Here is a 25,241-nt window from a genome sequence, read left to right as displayed (position 1 = left end):
GGTCTCTTCAACTCGCGACTAATGTCCCGTTTAGTGTAGTATGGCGTACTACACCGGGACATCGCGTAATCAGCTTCCCGCTTATCTGTATGATCAATTGGTTAATTTAATCCGAATACATCGTTTTCAGGAATGGAAGAGATTGTGGGCTTAGTTTGAGGTTGAAACAATGAATATTATGACGCTACTCTGGTAATTTCTAATTATGATTCCATCAGCTTCTCGGTCCTAACTTCCCGCCTCTTTGCAAAGGAATCACAGAACGTTTTTTAACAGAGTAGCGTTTTCAAGGATATCACATCTAATAAGCCCACGTTTCTTGCCTTGTTGCCTATATTTTAGTCTGCATTAGCTAGACTTGGGTTAGCAATCCAACAACCTTAATTTGTGCCCTAACTTTCGGTTTGGCAACAGCTCAAATCCGGGAATAGCACTAACAACCCATCCTCTCAGAACATCTGTCCAGATAAAGGACCCAGGTACACGCGTTCCCCAGTACGATTCTCAATACAGATCAGATATATTAATGCACATTATTCTTACTCAGCCATGATCTCAATATTTGACAACATTCTGTAATATTCACCTGGCACAGAGAAAAGCGGGAAGGTTTTAATTCCTTGCCATACATTTTTGGTCGACCAGTCTATTATACTCACTTTTCTCTGTATAGCTGAAACAATACAGCACGCCGGTAGGACGCAAGAGTCCGTCACAAGTTCGTAGACGCCAATTGTGGGATATTTGTGGATATCCTGATGAAGAATGTTCTCAGTCAACCGAGGTTTGGATAATAACAAGGTTTATTAACCAAACAGATAGAATACATAGAGAGAATGGCTGAGGGCTTCCCCCAGGTGATCAGCTGAAATGACCCAGGTAAAAGACCTCGATAGATCTCGGGAGGAGACCTATATAGGTAACAAGGGGGGGGGGGTGTGGTCCCATTTGATAGGTCAGATGGGGGGGGGGGGGGGGGGTACAGGTTTGGGGAGAGGGGAGGGGGATGTCTTATTCCACAGATAGGGGGGGGCATAGGTAAGGGGGAGACAGGGGAGGGGAATATATTTACATGAGGACATTATATTATACCACAATCACAATCTACCAAATGGTTTTAATAATTTTTTTTCTTTTAATTCAGATGTTCATTCATATGCTACACGTCAGTCCAGGGACCTGCATATACATTATTGTGGTACTTCACTTAGGCAGTTCTCAGTGAGGTATAGAGGGTCCAATCTTTGGAATGCAGCTGATCCTATGCTGAGGAAATCTCCATCTCTGCTTATTTTTAAAGCAAACTACAAAAGAATTCTCATCCAAAAGTAGTAGATAGATAATAGGTCATACATGTAGGTATGCTTTTGGTTTAGTGGGTGGGTAGGTTTGTAGGCAGGTGGGTGGGTTGTTATATATTATTATGTACACAGTATATGCATGTATATGTACTGTGTGTATGTATGTTTGTATTAGGGCTGTCCCCGACTAAGGATTTGGATGGTCGACTAGGATTGGCCAAATTTGGCCGTTGGTCGACTTAAGAAAAAAGAAAAGAAAAGGTACAATATTTTTAAACTTTTCATTTTTTTTATCATTCCATTTGGGCTGTGGGGGGTGCTTAATGTCTGAAGGAGTCGACTGAAGGCTTCTTGTCCTCTGCAAAAGCATGCAATTGGTCCACTGGTGATGGATACATCTTGATATTTGTCTAGTCTAGTGTGTTCATTAGATGGGTGAAATCCTCTTTCAGTGCCTCTGTGCCTGTTTTAATAGGCAGTTAGCCTCTGGTATGTGTGCCATTAACGTTAGCCACGCTTCTAGGCCTCTTTTCTTTTGTAAAGAATGATTAAAAAATAAATAAATAAAAAATAAATATTAATACTTTTTTTTTTTATTATTATTATATTCGACTAAGAGGTTGGCCAGTCGACTATGGCTCCTTTCGACCGATTAGTCGACTAATCGATTAATAGGGGTCAGCCCTAGTTTGTATTAACACAAATCTTTTTAATGTATTCTGGTATTTTATAATATGCATATTTTTGTATTTTTGTATGTTTGATTTTATAAAACAGGGGAAGTTCTTGATAAGCCTCTAGGCTTCTAACTTATCCTTCAGAATCGTTATAACTTATTATGTATTGTTTTTACTTCTGTTTAACTGTGTTAATAAACAAACAAACAAACAAACAAAACACTTTGTTTTTTTATTTTAACTTGGTAAAAGGAAACAACTGCATTTGAGCAGAGGTTTAATTATTAATTAATTTAATTAATTCCAAAAATAAAACACCAACGTTTTTACGTGTCATTGGAGAATGACATAAGGATGAAAAATAGATTTACTACACTTTTTTTTTTTGAGAACTTGACAAATACCCCAGGGGCTGTTTTTGACCACCAGACTCTGGGTCTGTCCAAAATATGGCCAATGGTAAATACCAGCCATAATTTGAAGGATATATGGTACGACTGTAGCCCCCCCTAAGCCAGACGAATCCTGCATTGGGAGATTCGTCTGGCTTGCAACGGTAGTCTAACTCTAACTGAGTGGTATAAGGGAAAAATCAGACAAGAGAAACCAGATAGAAAAACTTGAGATTTATTGAATGAATTTGAAAATTAAGCTTAAATTCCACCTCAACATTCATAATAATAATAATAATAATAATAATAATAATAATAATAATAATAATAATAATAATAATAATAATAATAATAATAATAATACCTACAAGTAACATTACCTTGAAAATGTCACCAACCACATATAAAACCATGTATGGATACAGAGGATCAGCTCATCATACATACAGTACAAGCAGCTAAGATACAAAACGTATTAAAGAGGAATTTCCAGACTTAAACACAAACAGTGAAAACCATGCACACATACAATAAGTATTCATTGTTAGTTGGTTAGAAATGACGATTCATCAAAAATAGTGACAATTTAACATTTGCCTTTTCTTTTTTTTTATCCACTTTTTCTCCTTATTTTTCTATTTTCCTCCCATCCCAATTTCGTGTATCCAATTCTCCCCTCCCCTGTCTTGAACGTTGCTCAACTATGCCCCCCACTGGTCGGTTGTACACGAGGAGGCAGCCTGTCACATCTTTTCGCCTGCCAGCGCGGACTCTCATTGGCGAGGTGTAACGCATGGGAGGCTCACACTACCCTCGCCACTTCCTGTCTCTGCTGTGCAGGCGTCTCCCAACCGACCTGTAGGGGTCGCTGTCCACAACGTCCAAATCCCCACCCATCGACTTACACCCGCTGACTCTGCCAAATGAGCCAGTACGACGGCCGGCCCAAGCCGAAGGCAATGCTGACCTTTTCTAAAGTTTCACATGTCAGCAAGCAGTCCTTGCCCTTTCTGTGGGCAAAGACCTGAGACCTGTTACAACCACAGCCAGGGCCTCTCTCTCTCCTGTCTGGCAGCAGGTCTCCACGCCCAGGCTGCTTCCTGTCTCTTCATTCCCACGCTGTCTACCTGGGTCAAACACACCGGAGACTCATCAGGTCATCACCGAGCCTGGATATAAGGCCTGCACCCCTGCCACTCCCCGTCCGAGTGTTGCTTCACCTACCGTGGTACTAGGACTCTAAACCTGTATGCTTCCTCTGTCTCTGAACCTGCCCTGTTCTAACTTCTCTCTCTCTCTGTGTGTAGGATCACACACCCCGGACTACTCCCCACCCGTGGACGTCTCCAGCCTAGACACTGCCTGGTGTCACATGGAGTGACCTTCCGAATCCTAACCCCCTTGTTGTACATTCAATATTTCCAACCTTGTCAAGCCTGGTACCTATTAAACACCCTAAACCGCCTCATTCTCCTGCACCTTGTGTTCTGCTCTTGGGTTCAAACCTGGACGCCACCCTAACAGAGACTACATGCTGACAAGTGAAACTTTAGAAAAGGCCAATGTTAAATTGTCACACTGTGATATGACATAAACATCTAGGAACCCTGTTATGTTGCCAATCTTTCAGACAAATCTTCAAACCTCGCTGTGGCAAACTCCCCACACAGCGTAGAAAGAACTAAAGAGCGAACGCCGCTATAGACACACCGCCCAAGGACACTTAAGGTGCTCCCATAGTCGAGCGGACTGTATGCGGACTGGACTCAGCGGAGGTCTGCTGGACTCTGAGCTTCATTTACATATTCTATGTTATCTCCATTTCCAATATTTCGAAATAAAACTGGCAGTTTTACACACTTCATTTAGAAAAGCCATTCAAACATCTCAAGCCCTACTCTCTTGGCACGGAGCGAGTGGTCAGAGTAAAATGCAGATCGGCGTCACATTAAATGCAGTTCGATGTCAACCAAAACACCAAGTCAGCGGCGCGGACATCCGCGCATTAGAAAATTGGAGCTTCGCACTTGGAATCTGCTTTGGGTCCGCTTTGAGTCCACGGGAGTCTGCTCCGTGTACCGTCCGCTCGACTATGGGAGCACCTTTACTCAACAACAGCAGCCTGCAGCTCTACGCCGGTGAAACTCTGACGCCTGACAGACTGAAGTCTCTACCTTCTGCTCATAGGGAGGTGTAGCGGTTACGTCCTTGTTGTTTTCGGCGCCGGTCCACCCCGCTTGAAATTGCAATGTATTTCCAATGGACACATTTCTAAATCGTCTCGTTTTAAAACAAATAAAGCATGAACATTGGCATGGTGTACCTTTCTGTGTGTATTCATCCACCATCTATAGCTCAACATGAAACAATTCGCAATTAATCGTAAAATAATTACGTATAATAATTTTATTTCAACCAAAAATGCTTAAACAATAATGTTAGTGATAGAAGGGAACTCATTTTGTGCAGAAATGGAAAGCTTGCCAATGTTCTTGAGGGAGAATTATTACAACAGCCGATAATACATTTTCCCAATGATAAATCCCTATGAGGGTGGACCGTGCGGGAAACTAAAGTGACGTCAGACTACTGTATTATGCCCAAACAGTCAGAGCAGAAGAAACAGATAATGCTAGGGCACTACTATGGGTTGTTGTGTGTCGGGTCTGGATGGGGGACGGGGACGGGGGGGTGCGGGGAGGGGGCAGAGCCGTCAGGTCGAGTCAGTGTGCTTGTTCACACAGAGGGACATTGGGAGGGTCAGCAGGGAAAAATCCCCGTCCTCAACAACAGTGTGATTCATCAACGTTCAATTCAGGTTGTAGGCACTTCGTGGCTCTTCAACACAGTGCACACAGCTACAGCATTCAGGGGCGGGGGAAGGGCCGGCATGACGACCCTCACACGTTCCTTTGATCTGAGATCTCCCTTGCATGTTTAATAAGTAGGAGTGCTACTGCATGGGTTTGTTGTCGGGCCACTGCTGGTGGATATAGACCAGGGGTTCTCAAACTGTTTCATAGCGCGACCCCATTTTATTTAGGATTTTTTTTTGGGGACCCCACACTTATTAATGTATCGCGTAATTTCAACGTGGAATTAAGGAATATCAAAATAAAAGCACACGTTGTTGAACTTGATCATGCATATTTATTAGAAAGTTTAATTACAGCACTATGTTATCAATACACATTTATAAAACGAGGCATATGTAGCCAAACTATGTTGCCAGAACATTAAAAAATAATAATAAAAAAAGTTTTTGACAATGCGCTGTCACCTACCCGCGCCCTCAATTTGGGTCGCAACTAGGGATGCTCGATATTGGCTTTTTTACCGATACAGATATTGTCCAACTCTTAATACCGATATCAAGCGATACCGATATATGCAGGGTTTCCCCCCTCCCCAAAAAACGGAATAATTTCAGGTAATTAACATTACATATCTCTTGTCGTGTAATTAACACAACATTATGCATACTTTGACAATAAATAAAATAATAATTTGTTCTTACTTGCTTGCCTGGGTAAATAAAGGTTAAATAAATGTAAAAAAAAAAAATTATAAAAACAATTTTGAAAACGGATACAGATATTTTCCGATATCACTTTTTTATGCCAATATCGGACATCCCTAGTCGGAACACGTAGTTTGAGAACCACTGATATAGACTATCACTATGGAATATATATCGCCGCCAACGCAAGAGGCCGTGGAAGCGGTCCACCAGTCTACACACACACAGCCAGTAGCACTGACACTAACTAACTACGGTATATGATGGGGATTATTTCAATTATAAAAAAAAAGGAGTGTCATCATGGGGAATCTTTGGTATTCAGTCAATGTGACGGGAAATTCAACAAACTCAACTTTAATCACATCCGGATATCTATTGGCATACTTTTCACTCCAGACAACAGACACAATGGACACAATTAATGGGTAATTATTACACAACAGGAACCCAAAAAATTTAAATAAAAAGAAACAACAACACACGGAAGAAAACATCCTATATGGCTATACATGATCCTTCATTGTAGGCAAGGCTCTAGGGCCTAATCAAAGTGTTTCTAATGCTGTGCATCCTCTCCTTTACAACCAACTCCCTGTGCTTTCTTCAACATGATCGTCTGCCCTGAGAGAGAGGGTCATGGCTAGAAGGCATCTGCATTTAATTGAAATGCATTATAACTTCGAAAATCGATTATCACACTTTTTTGGGTTAAGGTGGGACCTGATGTCTCCAGCGAGGTTAAGGTTAGGTTTATGAACAAAATCTCAACAAAATGCTGGATACCTCCGAGCCATAACACAGAGGGAGCAGGTACTACCGCCTGCCACCTTGAACAAGGCAGGTCCACAACACACACACTCGCCAGACACATTCACTATTTAAGAAGAGAGACACAAACCAAAGCCCTTTTGTACATAGAAAATGTTAATCAGTCTATCCTAACAACAATTAACATACCGCCGTTAGTACTCTATAGTCAAATATTAGTTCAGCTGAAACATATCTACGTACCTTGTAGATTTATTTTTACTGAAACTGCATAGATACAGTTTTGCCTTCTCATCAAAGCACAGTAAGCAAGGTCTCTCTCGCTACGTTTGCATATACATAATTAACTAAACTGAAAGATATTAAATACTAAATAGATTTGATTCAACTTCTTTGAACAATTCTAGTCTTCCAGCAGAGACAGCAGAGTATGACGTGTGCCGTCACTGAGAGAGAGAGAGAGAGAGAGAGAGAGTGAGAGCGAGCGAGCGAGCGAGAGAGAGCGAGAGAGAGAGAGAGAGAGAGAGTGAGAGCGAGCGAGAGAGAGAGCGAGAGAGAGAGAGAGAGAGCGAGAGCGACAGAGAGAGCGAGAGAGAGAGAGAGAGAGAGAGAGAGAGAGAGAGAGAGAGAGAGAGAGAGAGAGAGCGAGAGCGACAGAGAGAGCGAGAGAGAGAGAGAGAGAGAGAGAGAGAGAGAGAGAGAGAGAGAGAGAGAGAGAGAGAGAGAGCTATGGCCAGGCCACACCTGAGGGCTCTGCATTAGAACTAAGTGCTGATCGGCGGCTACGGTGCGACGGGGAGGTTTCAGGCCAGTGAACCATAAAGACCCACACTTGTCTTTGCTACGGGTCGCTCGGAGCCCCCTTACACTGACGGGATGCAGGCTAGCGGGATCAACTGGTCCGGTCGAGTCCTTTTGTGTCACTCGTGTTGATGTGGGAGAGCATGGGGGCGGGGCGGGATCCACAGAAGACACTGGGAGATGTGTTTAGCTAAAAACGTAACCCTTTCACTACCACACTACAGAAGGTTAACCCTTTTCACTACCGCAGGTAGTGAAAGGGTTAACCATTTGTCGTGTGGCAGTGAAAGGGTTAACCTTCTGTATTGTCGCAGTGAAAAGGGTTAACCCTTTGGTAGTGTGGTAGTGAAAGGGTTAACCTTCTGTATTGTCTCAGTGAGAGGGCTAACCCTTTGGTAGTGTGGTAGTGAAAGGGTTAACCTTCTGTATTGTCTCAGTGAGAGGGCTAACCCTTTGGTAGTGTGGTAGTGAAAGGGTTAACCAGGCCAGCCGGTGTCAGTCCACCCTCTTTGTGTCGCGATGCATCGTATTCCTTTAGAAGGACGACTCAGATGATAGCTCCAGAGATACTACAGTGCCAAGTCCACCACACACACACCTACACACACAGTCACACACACACACACACACACACACACACTGCACCCTCTGTGTGGCGCCTGTATTTACTGCATGATGAAGCCAGGCTGGGGGACCATGTGGGGGGGGGGCCTCTGGGGTAGTGCTGGAGGATACTGGGACATGTAGACGTGGGGGTAGCCAGAGTCGACGACGCTGGGGTAACACTGGCCTGATCTGGGAGGAATAGGCGGGTACGGCGCGGCTGCGTAGAAGACGGCGGGAGCTGGGGGCGGGGTCGGGAGCGGCTGGGACGGAGGGGGCGGGGGTCTTCTCCTGGGCTGGGGGACAGGGGAACCATCGCTGCTGGCCACTGGGAGGAGGGGAATGTGTCTGGCGGGTATGTCCTGAAAGCGGGAGGTGGGGAGTGGGGCCTGGGGAAGCCTCTGTCCCTTCAGCACCATCTCCTGCAGCTTTTCAATCTTTACCCTCCTCTGGTGGGCGAGCTTCCTGTTGCTCTGGTAGACGTCGACGAAGGTGTCCAGGGTCACGTCTCCGTCCAGGAAGGAGTCGGCCATGTTCTATTGAGAGAGTGGGGAGGAGATTGGGAACAGCGTTTGATAGATGGATAGATAAATAGATTCCCCTCTCTGATTGTACATGCTAATTTGAGAGCAAAGTGAGTCATGATGGTACTAGGAATATAATGCACTGATGTCAAAAGAAGACAACAGCCAAACACAAAGCCACTTGTCCCTGTGGACAAATCAACCAACCCCTGATGGTACTGTATTATACAGAGTAATGAGATCTGGCTCTGAGGCAGTGACGGAAGACGTTCACGGCTCCTTTACTTTAAAGGGGACATGCATTGCTATTCCTAGCACTATTTGGGCAACTTTACACAATTCCTGTGAGTCTATTGAATACATCTGTAAGCTTTTATTAAAAAAAATTCATTGTTTTAGATTTCTAATGAAGTACTCAAAAGCCACATTTTTCTCACTTTGGATATCAGGCTGTGTTGGCCTGGCTCCGCCCATAAGCACTTTGAGTGACAGTCATCCACACAGTCTACGACTGGCACAGAGAGAGATAGAGAGAGATTGAGGGGGATACTAATTAATTTCGCCGCGGGGGGGGGGGGCAGAATCCCACGGGACAATGCATTGGTAACTTGTTTCAAATGACAATATATACCTCTGTGATTATTATTGTACGGATCGGAATACGGGCGTGCGCGTGGGGAGAGAGAGAGGGAGAGACAGACAGAGAGACGACAGCGCGACGCGCGTGTGTATGTGTGCTCTGTCGCGAATGAGGAGAGATCGCTCAGAGAATGTATGTGTGCTCTGAGCCTCTGTCGCCACTCGCCAGTGTGTGTAAGCAGGCAGACAGCTGAGGAGAGATCGCTCAGAGAAACGCAGTGTATGAGCCTCTCTCTCTCTATCTGTTTCTCCCCCTCTCTCTCTCGCTCTGCCTCTCCCGTTTGAGGAAGTGTCGGGTTTCACTGTGCGCTACAACCATAGAGGGGGCGTTAGTTATGCAAATCAATGCTATGTCGACGTCACAGAAACCGTCAAATCAGAACAGTTTAGTTGAGTGAGGGAGGATTTTGTGAACTCGAGACTAGACTGATGAGTCAATATGGTAATTAGAGACACAGACCCATTGATACTAACCTGTATTACTATACAACCATGCTAAACACAGAAAAAAGGCATTTATAATGCATGTCCCATTTAAAGTAGAAATACCCAGATAAAACAGTACTCTGGTAAAGGTGAAAGTCCTGGTAAAATAAGTCAAAGTAGAGAAGTATTTGATATTGAATGTACTTAAGGATCAAAAGTTAAAGTATGCATTCTACATGATGTTTGTGTGTTCCAGTGCTTGGGAGTGTTCAATCCCTGTACCATAGACCTCTAAAGGTAAAGTGGTATGTGGTCCAGTTATGCTGCTCTGATGAAAGGTTGTGTTAATGTCACACGCCGTCGCTGCCTAGCTACTCTCTCTCTCTCCTTCTCTATCTCTCGTTACCAGGTATGGAGTTCAGGTTCATGGGAGCAGCTGATTGACGTCTGTGGGCAGATTACGTCATCTATATAAACCCCGCCTCAGATGTCATGACGCTGCCAGATCGTAACTTCGTGTTTTCCCAGTCGTGTTTTCCCAGTCGTGTTGACTGTGCGCTTGTGAATAATCTAGTCCATTGATCTTTGACCGTGCCTAACCCTGTGTTGTCCTCCTTTCCCCGCAGTCCAATACCTGGCTCTTCACCCTGATCTCGTGCTTGGATACCGTGTTCTGACCTCCGCCTGCCTGACTACTCTCCTTGCCTTTTCCGAAACGTATGAGGACCTGAACCCGTGTATGACGCCTTGCCTGTTGGACTGCCTTGCCCCTGCCTACTCCCCCTTATTACCTGAGTACCCGTTACGTTATCGACCCCTGCCCGTCTGACTACCCTGCCCCACACACGCTCCCTGGACTGTACGAGTCCCCCCCCCCCCCCCTGTGTCACTCGATTCCTGCCCGGATACCTGACTACCCCTTTTCTAATTAAATATACCCGTGCTGGGTTTTAACGAGACCTGTCTGCCTTTCTCTTGTCTGCATATTGGGTTCAATACGCCTAGCCCTGACAGTAATGTAAATGTATGTGGTCCAGTTATGCTGCTCCTATTATGTCCTCTTGAAGCCGACTCTTATATTTTTTATTTTTTTTAATCCTCTCTTTCTCAGATTCTTCTCTGTTTTTCTCCCCGTCCCAATTTAGTCGTTGTGCCAATTCCCCCCCTCCCCTACCTGGGTGTTGTGCACATGTTCTCCTACTGGTCGGTACAAGGGAACCCTGAAGTCATCCGTACGCTTCCTCCGACACGTGCGGCGACAGCCAGTGACTCTTTTTTCACCTGGCAGCGAGGACTCTCATTGGTGTAACGTGTGGGAGGTCACGCTGCCTTCATCAAGTCCTGCCTCCGCTGAGCAAGCGCCCAGACCTGACCTGCTGTCCACAACGCCAGATTCCCACCCATGACTTGCCCTCCCCCTGACCCAGCCAAACGAGTTAGTATGACGATCAGCCCAAGCCTCAAGCAATGCTGACTCCGGGAGTCGAGACCGCAGCCTCTTGCATTGGTGACGAGCGCAATCTCCGCTACGCCACCTGACCGCCCATTGAAGCTGACTCTTAACTCATTGACTGCCATAAGCTTTCGTCATCTTTACTAAATGGCGCCAGCGTTAGACAATTTTAGCGATGTTTGTAGACCCATCGTGTGTTCTGTATTATAGCTATGGAGACAATAGTATGGCTAATTTGACAGGCATTGTTCATAGTCCATTACTGACTAATTAGTTCATTTCTACACACTGTAGTTTGTTACACGCTACACTAGGGCTGCCGTGGTTACCGCATTATCGCGGTATCGCCATCACGTCATGCCCACCGCAGAGTAAAGCTGATTACCGCATCACCGGCTGTTTATTTTTTATAATAATAATAATAATAATAATAATAATAATAATAATAATAATAATTATAGTTGTGTATAGCCTTGTGTTCGAAAGTTTCCACTCGCAGTTGCACAGTTAACATTCTGATCGAACCCCAGAACTTGTTTTGCTGCTACGGAAAGTTTTCGCTTTGAATCTGCTAAAAACATGGATATTGTAGCGAAACCCAATCGAAGGGCATTCGGATGCCGTAAATGCTGCCGTTTTGATCCCGAAAGACGGAGTGGTCACGGTTAGCGAGGACAGGTAAGTTCTGGTTCTGTTCTGGAGCAGTAACGTTAGATATGCCATATTGTGTGTGTGTGTGTGTGTGTGTGTGTGTGTGTGTGTGTGTGTGTGTGTGTGTGTGTGTGTGTGTGCTGAGCGCAGTTGCCCAAGTTAACGTTAGCAAGTTGGCTCCGTGCTGTGTAACAGGTTGGTAGAAAGCGGCACCTGGTAGAATAAGCTAAAATTTACTCCTGGGCCGTGTTATGTGTTGAAAGATAGCCAGCTACACATAACGTTAGGGATTAAACTGTTGGCTATCTAATGTAATGATAGGGCTGAGTGAGCAGTTTAACTCTTGAGTAAGCCCCATGTAATAACCGGATCCATCACTAGCTTTAGCTGGTGTTAATTTGCTGGCCACTGGGTTGAACAAACGATTCATGACGTTATTATCTGTTATGCAGATAGATAGGACAGTCAATTAATTCCTAGTTGGTTATTGAACCAAGCGTTTGGTTAACGTTAGCTACCGCGAGTCGCGACCAGCAGTTCAAGAACAGCCAGCTGTTTTCAACCAATATTATTCCTGCTGCAAAGTCGTTCTGGAATAAATAGACATTAAACGTTAGACTAGAAGAGGCTATAAAGAATAGACTACTACAGAAATAAATGCATTCGAAAAGTTTATTTAGAAACCAATTATTAAATGACATTACATTTAAAAAAAAATATATATATATTGCGGTTACCGCTGCGGTTTGAATGGGTTCGCAAATTTGTGTGGTAAGGAAAAAATCAATACCGCGGCAGCCCTACGCTACACGCTAAACGTCGCCCCATTTCCAGAATAATCCAGTCTTTTTCAATAGATCGCGAGATATGACACATTATATGCAATAAGCCCAAATCTTTCTGGTTGATCACCTGAAGCTCCAAATACTCCCAAATCAAAGGTATATACCATGTACATATGTGCATTCACAAAATCATCCAGCATGTTTTACGTCCGGTAAAACACAAAACTGTGATTGTTACAGAAACATGTTTCAGGTTCGGTAAAATAGACATAGAATATACCTTACATTAGCCAGAAGGTATTCCAAAAAGAATAATTCCAAGTGATCGCATCGCCATCGCGATTACCAGTGTATATGTCTATACACGTTTATATGGGAAATACGCTTCAGGCAACAACATTTCGAGGCAATTGCTGTGTGCTCTGTTCATGCAGGAAGCCCTTGCCAAAAAAGAATAAAAAGGAAAACGTGTATGCCAATTCCAGTTCAAAGGTAGGCGATACTGTCACCTGGTGATATTCGATCGTCATTGCAATTCCAACGTAGGCATATGAATCAGAGACACCTAGGGCAAGGCGCTCGCCACGAATGCGGAGACGCTGGGCTCGCCTGTTCGAGCCCAGCGCTCCACATTGCTTTCAGTTTAGCTGGTTGTTCATACTAATACACATTGGCCGTATTAGGGGGTGGGAAACTGATGGGTGGGGATCGGGCGTTGTGGACAGCGACTCCTACAGGTCGGTTGGTGCGCCTGCGCAGTAGAATCAGGAAGTGTCGGGGGCAGCGTGAGCCTCCCACGCGTTACTCCTCGCCACTGAGAGATCGAGCTGCGCAGGTGAAAAGATGCGACTGCTGTTACCTCAAGTACCGGAGGGGACTTGTGCTATGTATGACTTAGTCCACATTGCAGCCGGCTTGTGGGAGGCAAGAAACAGCGTTCGTGACAGGGGAGGGTTGAATTGGAAGATACGAAATTGGGATGGGAGAAAATATAGAAAATGGGAGAAAAAGTGGACAAAAAAAAATGAATCAGAGACACCTAGATGGCTCCGGCTGACAGTATAGAACGGGGATCAAAGGAAAATAAATCTCGGGTTTTGGCGAGATAACCCGAGAAATCTCGGGTATGGCAGAGAAAGAGTTAATAAGATCACTTTTTGCCATATTTTCTAAAACTTTTTCTCCAGAGTAACTAGTAATTGATGAATTCAGATAAATGTAGTAGAGTAAAAGCACAACGTTCCCTGAAATGAACAAGTACTTTGGAGTAAAGGCAATTCCCACCATTGTTCATAGGCAACCATTATCAGTGTAATGTTTGTGCCTCAAGATACAAGATACAAGATACTTTAATGCCACACAACGATGGTTGGTAGTAATTGTTTGCGGTACAGTTTGTTAAGCACTGGGACATCAACCTGAAACATCAAACGTCCCCCTCCCAATCCCCACAATAAATACATATATACATAAATACATACAGGACAACATTACATTTTTTTTTTATATAATATAATAAGAAATAACAATTCAGTACATTTATATCTATGTGTTAATTTGTTACATTTAGTTTCACTAAGTTATGAATGTAATGTTTTTTTTTCTTTTTTTTTATATATTTTTTGGCGTTTTATTGCTTTATTTATTCTACTGGGCAGTCCAGTAGAGAGAGACAGAGGAGGAATGGGAGACAGAGTGGGGGGAAGACATTCGGCAAATAACGACGGGTTCGGAAGTCGAACCCGCGTCGGCCGTGTCGCGGCTGAGCGTGCTATGTGGTTCGCCACTGGGGCGCCATGAATGTAATGTTTTAAGTCAAGCCTGATGTTGCCTTGCACAAAAAAATGATCCCAGTCTCTTCCACACAGTGAGGCATACAGTTTATTAATTGAACAATGGGTATTTACATTTAGTCATTTAGCTGACCGTTTTATCCAAAGCGACTTACAAGCACAGATCTATCAGCTGAGTAACAATGTTCATCAAAGTGTTGAGTGCCACAGTGTAGGTTAGTATATTAGGACAAGTGCATGACAGTAAGGTTAGTTAGGGTTAGATTTTTTTATTTAAATATTTTTTCATTTCAGATAAGGGTATGGGTATTGGATCAGTACTCGGTATCGGCCGATACCCAAAGCCAGGTATCGGTATCGGGACTGAAAAAGTCGGATCGGTGCATCCCTAGTATAAACGGCTAACGGACACCACATGTCACATAAAGAGGAAGAGACGCAATGCTTACCTCTGTCTCTTCTTCTATTTTAGCCCCCTCTGCCTGCAGTAGGGCCAGCAACGTGTCCAGGGAAGTGTTCCCCGACGTATGGTCTGTGAAACGGAGGAGACAGAAGAAGACAAATGTTAGCAGGGGGAAGGGACGCACCCAAATCAGTAGACTCGGAAAGAAAGTGATTAAAGGTTGAGATTGAAGTGTGTGTGTGTGTGTGTGTGTGTAGTCAATGCCTGAAATGAGCCCACTTTTTTTTTTTTTTTTATGTGAAACCTTGTCACTCAAGCGATGGCTGTGAGTGGCACTTCCCCAGCAGTGTTATATAATTATTATAAACACTTGTGTGTTTGCAGTGTTCTTCCTGCAAGGCCTCATTTTGAGTCAACTGGGAACAGACCAAGCGTGACGCGTTTCTAAGGAGCCAGTCTGTTTGGTTTGTGTCGTGTTGAAAGTCAACACCAGCAGGGGCTGGGATTACACGCACACGCACACACACACACGCACGATCATGACACCCTGGCAATAAGGTCACGGCAGCATAGGAGGCTCTACCGTGTCAATGCTCATTCAACTACATTCCACCAGTCCTAGATACATCACACGGTGTCTTAAATTACAGGGGACAGTTAACAGAACAGAACACAGACTATTCTAGACCCCACCCCCCTCCAGCCAACTGAGCGTATTGAGAAATGTCCTAATTAAAATGTCTACACTCCACATATTACAACATCAGTAGTAGTTCAGATGGAAACATAGGTCCACCTGCATAGGGTGGATATTTTTTCACCACCTGTTTTTACTTAATCCTTGAAGTGTCTATTTTAAGATTCTGCCAGCTAACAGGTTGAAATAATGTCCCATGGGGTTTATTTTAACCCTTTATTACACCTATCCTGAACCAAAACCTGAAAAAGAAGAAAAAGAAAAAAGCATAATTTGAAGTTAAAGGGGAACTATCTTATAAATGGCCTTTTCCAGTGTTTAGCATTATTTTCTAGCTATGTGGACTTATATTAATAGGATCTATGTCTCTAATTCGGCGCATTCTTCCAATTCTCATCTCACAATATTGTCCCTCACTCAAGTGAGTCATCTGAAATTTAGCGTATCTGTGACGTCAGAGGTTTCTCATCTGCATAATAACGCCCGCCCCATCTATGCTTGTAGCCAACTGCCAGCTATGCATCTATGCTTGTAGCCAACTTTGATTGCCACTCACAAGTTCTCGGATTTATAATAGTTACGTTGAAAGCCATTCACGAGATTTCTCGGATTTTTTTCTTTTCTTTTTTCTTTAGCGATCTGAAATCATATTGCATCATGCAAGCCTACCCTAGCCTACCCAAGAGCCGCCGGCGATCAGATGTGGAAAAAAGCGCCCCCTATCGTCTCCCAGATGACATCAGGGATTTTGGAATGGACTCAATGAAAATGGATGGGGAAAAAAATCCTGTACTCCACATTTTCCAGTCCACTGATGCAGCCGGGGTTACCAGAGTTCATTATGGATCCTCTGAGCCCCGCGGATCATGAGTTCTACTGTATACATGTTAGATCTATACACTTATCGATTTTTTCGAATGGTGATCAGGAATTGGAATATACCAGTTGGATACCATCTGATGTCAGGTAAGGAATCTATGTTATCAGTGTTAGGATAATCAGACTCGTTTTGATGAAGATATAAGCTGTTTTGTGAAATGTGCTCTATCGGTTTCACTGTAAAATCCATGAGGAAATGAAAACGGCTATTATCAGCACGCGGCTCGAATGGGCGTGCATGTACGAATAATATTGATCATCTAGCGTTTATTTGAAAACGATTCATAAATAGGCCGACAAATATCAACGTTCTGGAATATTCCAGTAAAAGACGATTATCACAGAATGGCCCAGAATGGGCTGTTTTTTACCTCAAAACGGGTGCTTTTCAAAATGCTCTCAAACGGAAATGAAGTGATAAAAAACCAATCTGCCTTGACAGCACTGACTGGAAAATGATTCTTTGATAAGCGACGAGCAGATTAGACACATAATTTAAAACATAGATTAGGCGATATTAACGTTAACATTGAAGTGGATGGTGGCATTCAAGCACTAAGTCGTGCGCCCCCTGGTGGCACTGAAAGTGTTAAAAATACAAAACAATGAAAAAAAAAGAAACCTTACAGATGTGTTCCATAAACTCACAGGAATTGTGTGAAATTGTCCAAATAGTGAAAGAAATAGTAAAATAGTTACCCTTTAACAAAATATAGAGACAAATTAAAAGGAAATTCCAAACAAGTTTGACCCAAGGAATTCAGTACAATTGTTATTTTTAAGATTCAAACACATCTTGATTATATTTCGGGACAGAAAAAGCAAAAAAAAAAAAAAAAAAATTTTTTTTTCTTTCTAGACATCACTCGGGTGTATTATTGATGCTCTCATTGATACTATGTTTGTTTCTGAAGTGTGTGTGTGTGTGTGTGTGTGTGTGTGTGTGTGTGTGTGTGTGTGTGTGTGTGTGTGTGTGAGATATATAGAGAGAGGGGGGGGGGGCTTTGGTAGACTATTGCATTGGTCCATTCATTGAAGATGAACGCAATGCGACATCCTTTACTAGGCTCACCCACCAACAGTGCAGGTGCTGAACTGCTGATCCGAATGTATAGGTAAAAACCATATTATGCGTTTTCATCAATAAAAAAATTGCCAAACAAATTTCCGCTCGCATTCACTGGGGGCCTACAAATACATTCTTTCATGGGGCCCAGAATCTGGAGCTACACCCCTGCGTGCACGCACACGCACGGATGTGCACGGCACGCGCGTGCACACAGGAATGCGCTGCACTCGCCAACTCGCTAAGTACCCACCTGGGCTACTTTGCATATCAATAGCGCCGGTCGTCAGGTGTGTTAAAATATACGTTCTCAGATACATTCACACAGAACTTGTGAATGAAATGTATTTCATTCCATTCGTAGAGGGAATTAGGCACTGTCTTTAGTCTGTGCTTAAGCGAGGGAACATTTATGCGCACGCGCCCGGGAGCGCGCATGCACGTGGCGTCCTTAGCGTGCGTGCAACCAGTGTTGATATGAGGAACGCAACACTGAGGAGGATCATCAGTATATGGAGAGGTTGGTCATGCTGACATGGTAGAGGAGGATCATCAGTATATGGAGAGGTTGGTCATGCTGGTAGAGGAGGATCACCAGTATATGGAGAGGTTGGTCATGCTGGTAGAGGAGGATCACCAGTATATGGAGAGGTTGGTCATGCTGGTAGAGGAGGATCACCAGTATATGGAGAGGTTGGTCATGCTGGTAGAGGAGGATCATCAGTATATGGAGAGGTTGGTCATGCTGGTAGAGGAGGATCACCAGTATATGGAGAGGTTGGTCATGCTGGTAGAGGAGGATCACCAGTATATGGAGAGGTTGGTCATGCTGGTAGAGGAGGATCACCAGTATATGGAGAGGTTGGTCATGCTGGTAGAGGAGGATCATCAGTATATAGAGAGGTTGGTCATGCTGACATGGTATGGTTTGACAATCTCTTTGGCGATGATGATCATGATGATGATTAGTAGTTTAGGTTTGAATGTTGTGCCAACAGAGAAGATGTACTGTAATAGTACTTTGTTTGAACCTTAACAAAACATATTTCACTGGATTTCAAATTGTATAGGAAAATATGTAAACTTTTGTCTATGTAGGACGAATTAGTCTTTTCACATTAGTCTTCCACTTTTGGCCTTGTTTACACAAAATCTACAATATGTAGGGCATAACAGCATGGAGACAATCTTTATTAACATTGTATTTCCAATATTAACCTCATATTGATCTCGTCCGATGGACTACATTTTAGTAAAGTGGGAAAATAGAGATGTGATTTAAACATTTTCAGCTTTTTTTTTGCATTTTCTTGTCCTGAAATAGAATCAAGATGTTTGGGGAAATGTTTTAATTTGTCTCTATATGTTGTTAACTTCAAAAGTTATGCTGTTTTCTTCTTCAGGTTTTGGTTCAGGATAAGTGTAATAAAGGGTTAAAAATAAACCCCATGGGACATTATTTCAACCTATTACCTGGCAGAATCTTAAAATAGACAATTCAAGAATTAACCTCTTAAGCCCAAACCCTAATTTTCGAAAATGTGCCTAAAGGTACATACAAACAAAAATAAACCACGTGAACTTTGGAAATTACTCAACAATCAACTAGGCTGCAGTAAAAAACTTAAAACCAGGTTCTCAAACATAAACATAAAGACGGACAACACGCTCATCACAGACAAGCTGGATGTAGCCAATTACTTAAACACTTTCTTCACAAACATAGCCACAACACTGGTAAACAAACTACCCTCCCACTCAGGGCAGTATGGGGTAGAACACATAGTAGCATACTACAAGAACCTAGGCGTCCACAAAGACGACTTCAAACTGGAAATGGTAACTACAGATGAGGTACTCAAAAAACTGAGCGCCCTCCAACCAAACAAGGCCACTGGCCATGACAACATCCCCTCCAAATTCCTCAGAGACTCAGCAGCAGCCATCACCCCAGTCATCACACACATAATAAACCTCTCCATAAAACAGGGACACGTCCCCAAGGACTTCAAAATTGCGAGAGTAACACCCCTGCACAAAAAGGGCAGCAAATTAGACCCGGGCAACTACCGCCCTGTTTCTATCCTTACATCCATCTCGAAAGTCATGGAAAAAATAGTATACGAACAGATCGAAAAGTACCTTGCGGAAAAAAATCTAATCTACGAATTCCAATCTGGCTTCAGAACATCCCACTCCACTGACACATGCCTTCTCTACTTGAACGACCACATCAAACAAGAGGTGGACGCGGGCAAATACTGCGGCATGGTCATGCTGGACCTACAAAAGGCCTTCGACACTGTCAATCACACCATTCTGATTGACAAGCTAAAAGCAATTGGTTTTGATAGTTTATCAGTAAGCTGGATACAATCCTACCTGGAGGGGAGGGAACAGATGGTGGAGGTAAACAGTACCCTATCCCCCCCCCCTCACAGTGAGCTGTGGTGTTCCACAAGGAAGCATACTAGGACCGCTACTATTCCTAATTTATGCAAATGACATGTCGTCAGCTTGTGACTGCAACTTGTTCCTGTTTGCGGACGACTCAGCCCTGCTGGTCTCTGACAAGAACAAGGTACAGGTTGAAAAAGCCCTCAGCTCGGAACTAGGCAAAATCTGCATATGGCTCGCCGACAACAAACTATCATTACACATGGGCAAAACAGAGTCCATTCTCTTCGGTTCAAATAACAAACTCAGCAAGACCGACGGCTTCTCGGTTACAGTGGGTGACAATATTATCACAAGGAAAGATGAAATTACCTACCTGGGTTCCATCCTAGAGGCTAATCTTTCCTGTGACAAAATGGCATCCAATGTAATAAAAAAAGTCAACCAACGAACGCGATTCTTGTACCGGATCTCCTCTCTGGTAAACAAGAATACCCTGAAGACTCTAGCAGGAGCACTCATTCAAGGGTACTACGACTATGCTTGCACCTCATGGTACCAAAGCACCTCAAAGGCACTAAAAAACAAATTACAAACATCTCAAAACAAGCTAGTCAGACTACTGCTTGACCTGACTCCTAGAACCCACCTCACCCCTGCCCACTTTGACAACCTAGGATGGCTTAGAGTAGACGACAGAGTACAGCAACTTGCAATGGGCCTGGTCTACAAGATACACTACGCGACCAAGGTACCCATGTACATGTCAAAATACTTCCCAAAGGTCAGTGAATACCACGATCACAACACCAGAGGGAGCTCCACAAATCATGTAAAACCCAGATTCGGCTCAAACAAGGGACTAAACACGTTTCGCAATTATGCCACATCACTGTGGAACGCCCTACCTAAAGCTGTAAAGGAATGTGAATCACTATCCACTTTCAAAAACACTCTCAAAAAACACCTACGTGAGACTGCAATTCGAAACTGGCCCCTACAAATGTCCTAACCTAGTTGTACAGTAAATGACCAAGTAAGGCTTTGTCAGTATTCCAATGTACAGTGTAAAATGTGTGTGTGTCCCCTACCCAACCCCCCCCCCCCCCACCTCCAATGTACAGCCCTCACCCACCCACCCACCCACCCAACCCCACCCCACCCACCCAACCGCCTCCAATGTACAGTTTCTACGCCAAATGTATATACACTCTTTTTCTGGACACTTTTGTATCACAAACAGTACTGTATTTGCAAATCTGATAGGTCATAAATGTATAGATGAAGCAGTACTGTCTATCTGTATGTCATGTATGTCATATATGTTATGATGAATTGAAAATGGGGGACCCTGATGTAAACAAGACGAAGGTCTTTCTCTGGTCTGCATCCCCTTAACACTTTAACTGCCGGAGGTTAAATTCATGATATACCATCCGTTGCCAGCTCTATTTAACATGGAGAAGTTCCCCTTCTTTGCAGGGCTATAACTTTTTAAATTCTATTGCTAGATTGCCATTATTAGGGCCCATTCAAGGTCCTATATGTATTGTTCATTGTGTAGCAACGTTAAACTTTTTCATTCACATATTCATACTAAAATATGGTCTAAAGTATAAGTATGTTTTCATCTCTTTCTGCAGCTTTCTCCAGAACGTGATTTATAGCCCCAAATGCATTATATTGATGATGAAATACAGTTTGATAGCAATCGGCGCGATATAAAAAATTCCAACTGGACGTACTTCTGGAAGTTACTACACGTCATCTGATGTTGACCGGATGGGCGAGGGGGCGTTTATAATTCCGTGGGCAGCGTTATACCATTCATCTAATGTGGGTCAAATGTTCATCATAGCAGTTAGTATCTAACACGGTAATATTACTAGGGGTGGGAATCACCAGTTTCATCACGATACGATACGATATCGATTCTTTGGACAACGATACGATATTTGCCGATATCACAAAGTCTGCCACGATACGATACGATACGATTCAATTCAGGTGCCTGCGATCGATATGAGGCGATATTATGTGCCCATTTAACACAATCAGTCACATTTAGATCAACTAAAAAAGGGCTACGGAAATATCAATTGATGTATTTATTTTTGAGCTCTTCCAGACATTTAAATGAAAAACAATCTATTGTTTTTAATACAAATAGACCTCCTGTTCACTTTTGTTTTTATATATTGAGCTTTAACACACACACAGACACACACAGACACGCACACACACACAGTCCCCCACAGCCCCCACCCCTCCTCCTTCCAAGTCCCCTCTCCACTCTCCTGTTCTCTCTCACGGTTAGCTGCTTAGCTTTTAAGCAGCCAACGCGACGTTCATTTAGATATTTAACGCAACGTTGGCATAAGGGTGGCCAACCCGCGGCTCGCGAGCCACATGCAGCTCTTTGCCCGTCAATGTGCGGCTCTTCCACCCATACAAAAAAAAAGAAAAAAAAAATATTATGTCACTCATTCCATAAGGACGTAGAATAAACATTTACAATTTTTTTTTAAATGGTCCATTTGCATGTTCTTGGTATCTGAATCTAGGGACATATATGGATCAGTGTCAGAAATAGTGTGTCTGTTACTAGGTTTGAGTAAATTGTAATGAACCAAAGGAGAATATCAATTCTATTTAAAAAAATGTTTTATCTTTGACTGTAAATAACACCATGCTAAAATTGACCAGACCTGAAAAATCTAAGCAAATGAATAAAGGGAAGATGATTAAACAGAAGGTTTTGTAGATACAGTACTGAATTCTGCCATATTTTTTATAATGTAAATTTCTCCACCATTTTTCATCATATTGCAGCACCGTTTTTTGCAAGACGTTCAAAGAAAGGTAGAGAAACTAACTGCGTTCTGTTTTATGGCAATAACGTTCAGGTTTGTGGGAGATAATCCCAAAAAATAAGAGAAATTAAAAAGTAAATCCGGAAGTCAGATGATTGACAGGGGCTGGTGTGAGCTGGGTAGGGTAGTTTTTCTAAATTTGAAAGCCCTGAGTCTCTTCCTTCAAAAGACTACACTCACTTTTGGCTGTGCCACTTCCTCCTGTCAATATGCGCCGGTTTCCGACTCAATGCCCTGAGATTTCTATAATCTTATATTTCACTAATAACAGTTAAAATAATTGGTAAAGAAACGTAATGCTGAAAATATACACTTTTACTGTATATCTCGGGCTTAAGAGGTTAACCCTGTGAGGCCCAAATTAAAAAGAAATTAGCAACTTCAGAGGCCAGAGGGTGGGACATATAAACACATTTACTATCAAATAGCATTGTGAGGCTGAACAACAGGACCAATTGACTATACATGTGCTTAAAGGGGAACTATCTTATAAATGGCTTTTTTCAGTGTTTACCATTGTTTCTTAGCTATGTGGACTTATATTAATAGGATATATGTCTCTAATTCTCATATTGGCGAATTCTTCCAATTCTCCTCTCACAATATTCACCCTCACTGAACTGAGTCATCTGAAAATGTGCATATCTGTGATGTCAGAGATTTCTCAGCTGCATAATAATGTGGCAGTTGATGTGGCAGTTGGCACCAGGCCACACAGTGGTTGGAGCCCAGCCTCAAAACGGCTTAAGATCTTGAGGTAGAAAAATGCGGTTTTTAGTACTTGATTAGAAATACAAAACAATGCATTTTTTTTTGAAAAAAACCTAGGTGTTCCATAGACTCACAGGAATTGTGTAAAAGTGCCCAAATAGTGAAAGAAATAGTAAAATAGTTCCCCTTTAACATTTTTTAAATAAACATTATTTTTTTAAATGGCTAAAAGTGATTTTGTAATTTTGCAACCGTGGGTCTCACAGGGTACTTTTAACCCTGTGAGGCCCAAATAAAAAAGACATTAGCAACTTCAGAGGCCAGAGGGTGAGACCTATAAACACATGAAGGGTGCCGTGAAAAAAGGTTGAGAAACGCTGGTATATGGTGTGGCTCTTTGTGGTACCACAGTAATTTTTGTGGCTCTTAGTCTCTGACTGGTTGGCCACCCCTGGATAAAGGAATGGCGACAATGCAACGCCTGTTATATGCATTTGACCCGTTGCGGGGAAAAAACTGCACAGACTTATGTCGGCTCGCAAAATAGACGCTCTGTAGTGCTTTACAGCAGACGCAAACACTGCTGTAATGTCTACACGGAGTTTCACAATACTGGGCGCCGGCGGATATGACTCGCGGGGATTTTCAAAATAAGAGTATCGCAATATAAATCGATCTTTTTACGTTGCATCGATCCTATTTGATTATTGATAATAGATCGATATATCGATCTGGATCGATGTATTGTCCCACCCCTAAATATTACACGCTAAAACTCACCCCAGTCTCCTCGGGCCGTTGGGCGATCAGCGTGGAGGAGACAGTTTTCCATTATGGGATGTCGAAATACCCGGTCCATTTCCAGGTTGTATAATAGTATATACGTCCAAATCATGTTGTTTATCGAGTTATTGGCAACGGATCGCTATGTATTGTGTCGAGCTCGAGTCCCGGGACCTATAGCGAGTGCCCGGAAGTAATATGGGTGATCACCACTTCATCCACATGACTTCCTGTTGGGCGATCTGCCGATCGGCCACCAGATGGCGCTCTTGAACCGCTAGAGGATTGAGAGGAGATCAGAACTGTGTGTGAAGGCTGCAGAGGGGAAATATGATTCCGATCACAGATTTTTTAAATATTGATATCAAAGACGAGTTACGGCGTCCTAGGCAACTTGAGCATGGCTAGGAAAGACGCCTAAACACGTTTCCGGCACTTAAAGTGTTAACAATTGTATGTATTGAGCTGTACTGTACTGTACCCATTCTGCAATCTGTTAATAAACTTTTCAATCAATCAATCAAACCCAAGTAAAAATGAAGATTGCTCCACTTCTACAAGGACCATTTGCATGTTCTTGGTATCTAGGACCATCTATGGACCTCAGGGAATGTATTCCCAGTGTCATAAATATTGTGTCTGTTCATATGCTATGAGTAAATTGTGATGAACCAAAGGAGAAATATAGATTTTCATCCTCACCTTTCCCCCCCATGTTTGACAGTGAATATCACCATGCTAACAATGTCCAGACCTGAAAAGATGCCACTGAGCTCATTCAGCAACTTCTTGACAACAACTGTATAATAAAGCTAAGCAATTGAACAAAGGACATAGCTTCCAGAGCAGTTCTAATAAGGGTAGTACCAGGCAGACACTCAAAAGGACATCTGGGATAGGCATGATGAAGTACCCAAAATGTGCCAAATGGGTTCCAATGGAATTTGTCTGAAAAAAAAACACTTATGATCACTACAGGAGGTTATTGCCACATAATGCAGCATTTGAATATGACATATTCTACCAGTGTAGAGTATAGAATCAATAATACAAAATAAAAGGTTTTGCCTTCAAATGGGGTTGTTTTATTATAAAT

At 43.0% G+C, this 25,241-nt stretch overlaps 1 protein-coding gene across 1 annotated transcript in view; it reads right to left on the bottom strand.

Annotated features, from left to right (window-relative positions):
- Positions 1–2,589: 2,589 nt before the first annotated feature.
- vps37ba (VPS37B subunit of ESCRT-I a) overlaps positions 2,590–25,241 on the bottom strand; it is a 39,782-nt gene continuing 17,130 nt past the window's right edge. Inside the window, exons 3-4 of the mRNA XM_084309232.1 lie at positions 14,786–14,868; positions 2,590–8,601 (exon numbers count right to left, since the gene is read on the bottom strand). Coding sequence (XP_084165358.1) covers positions 8,128–8,601; positions 14,786–14,868 — 557 coding nt within the window. The 3' untranslated portion in view covers positions 2,590–8,127. The remainder of the gene's footprint in view (positions 8,602–14,785; positions 14,869–25,241) is intronic.

This window comes from Notolepis coatsorum (assembly GCF_963971535.1).
Source record: "Notolepis coatsorum genome assembly, chromosome: 2".
Classification (NCBI taxonomy): Eukaryota; Metazoa; Chordata; class Actinopteri; order Aulopiformes; family Paralepididae; genus Notolepis; species Notolepis coatsorum.
The sequence above is the reverse complement of the archived record's forward strand: the minus strand, read 5'-3'. Positions and strand labels throughout refer to the sequence as shown.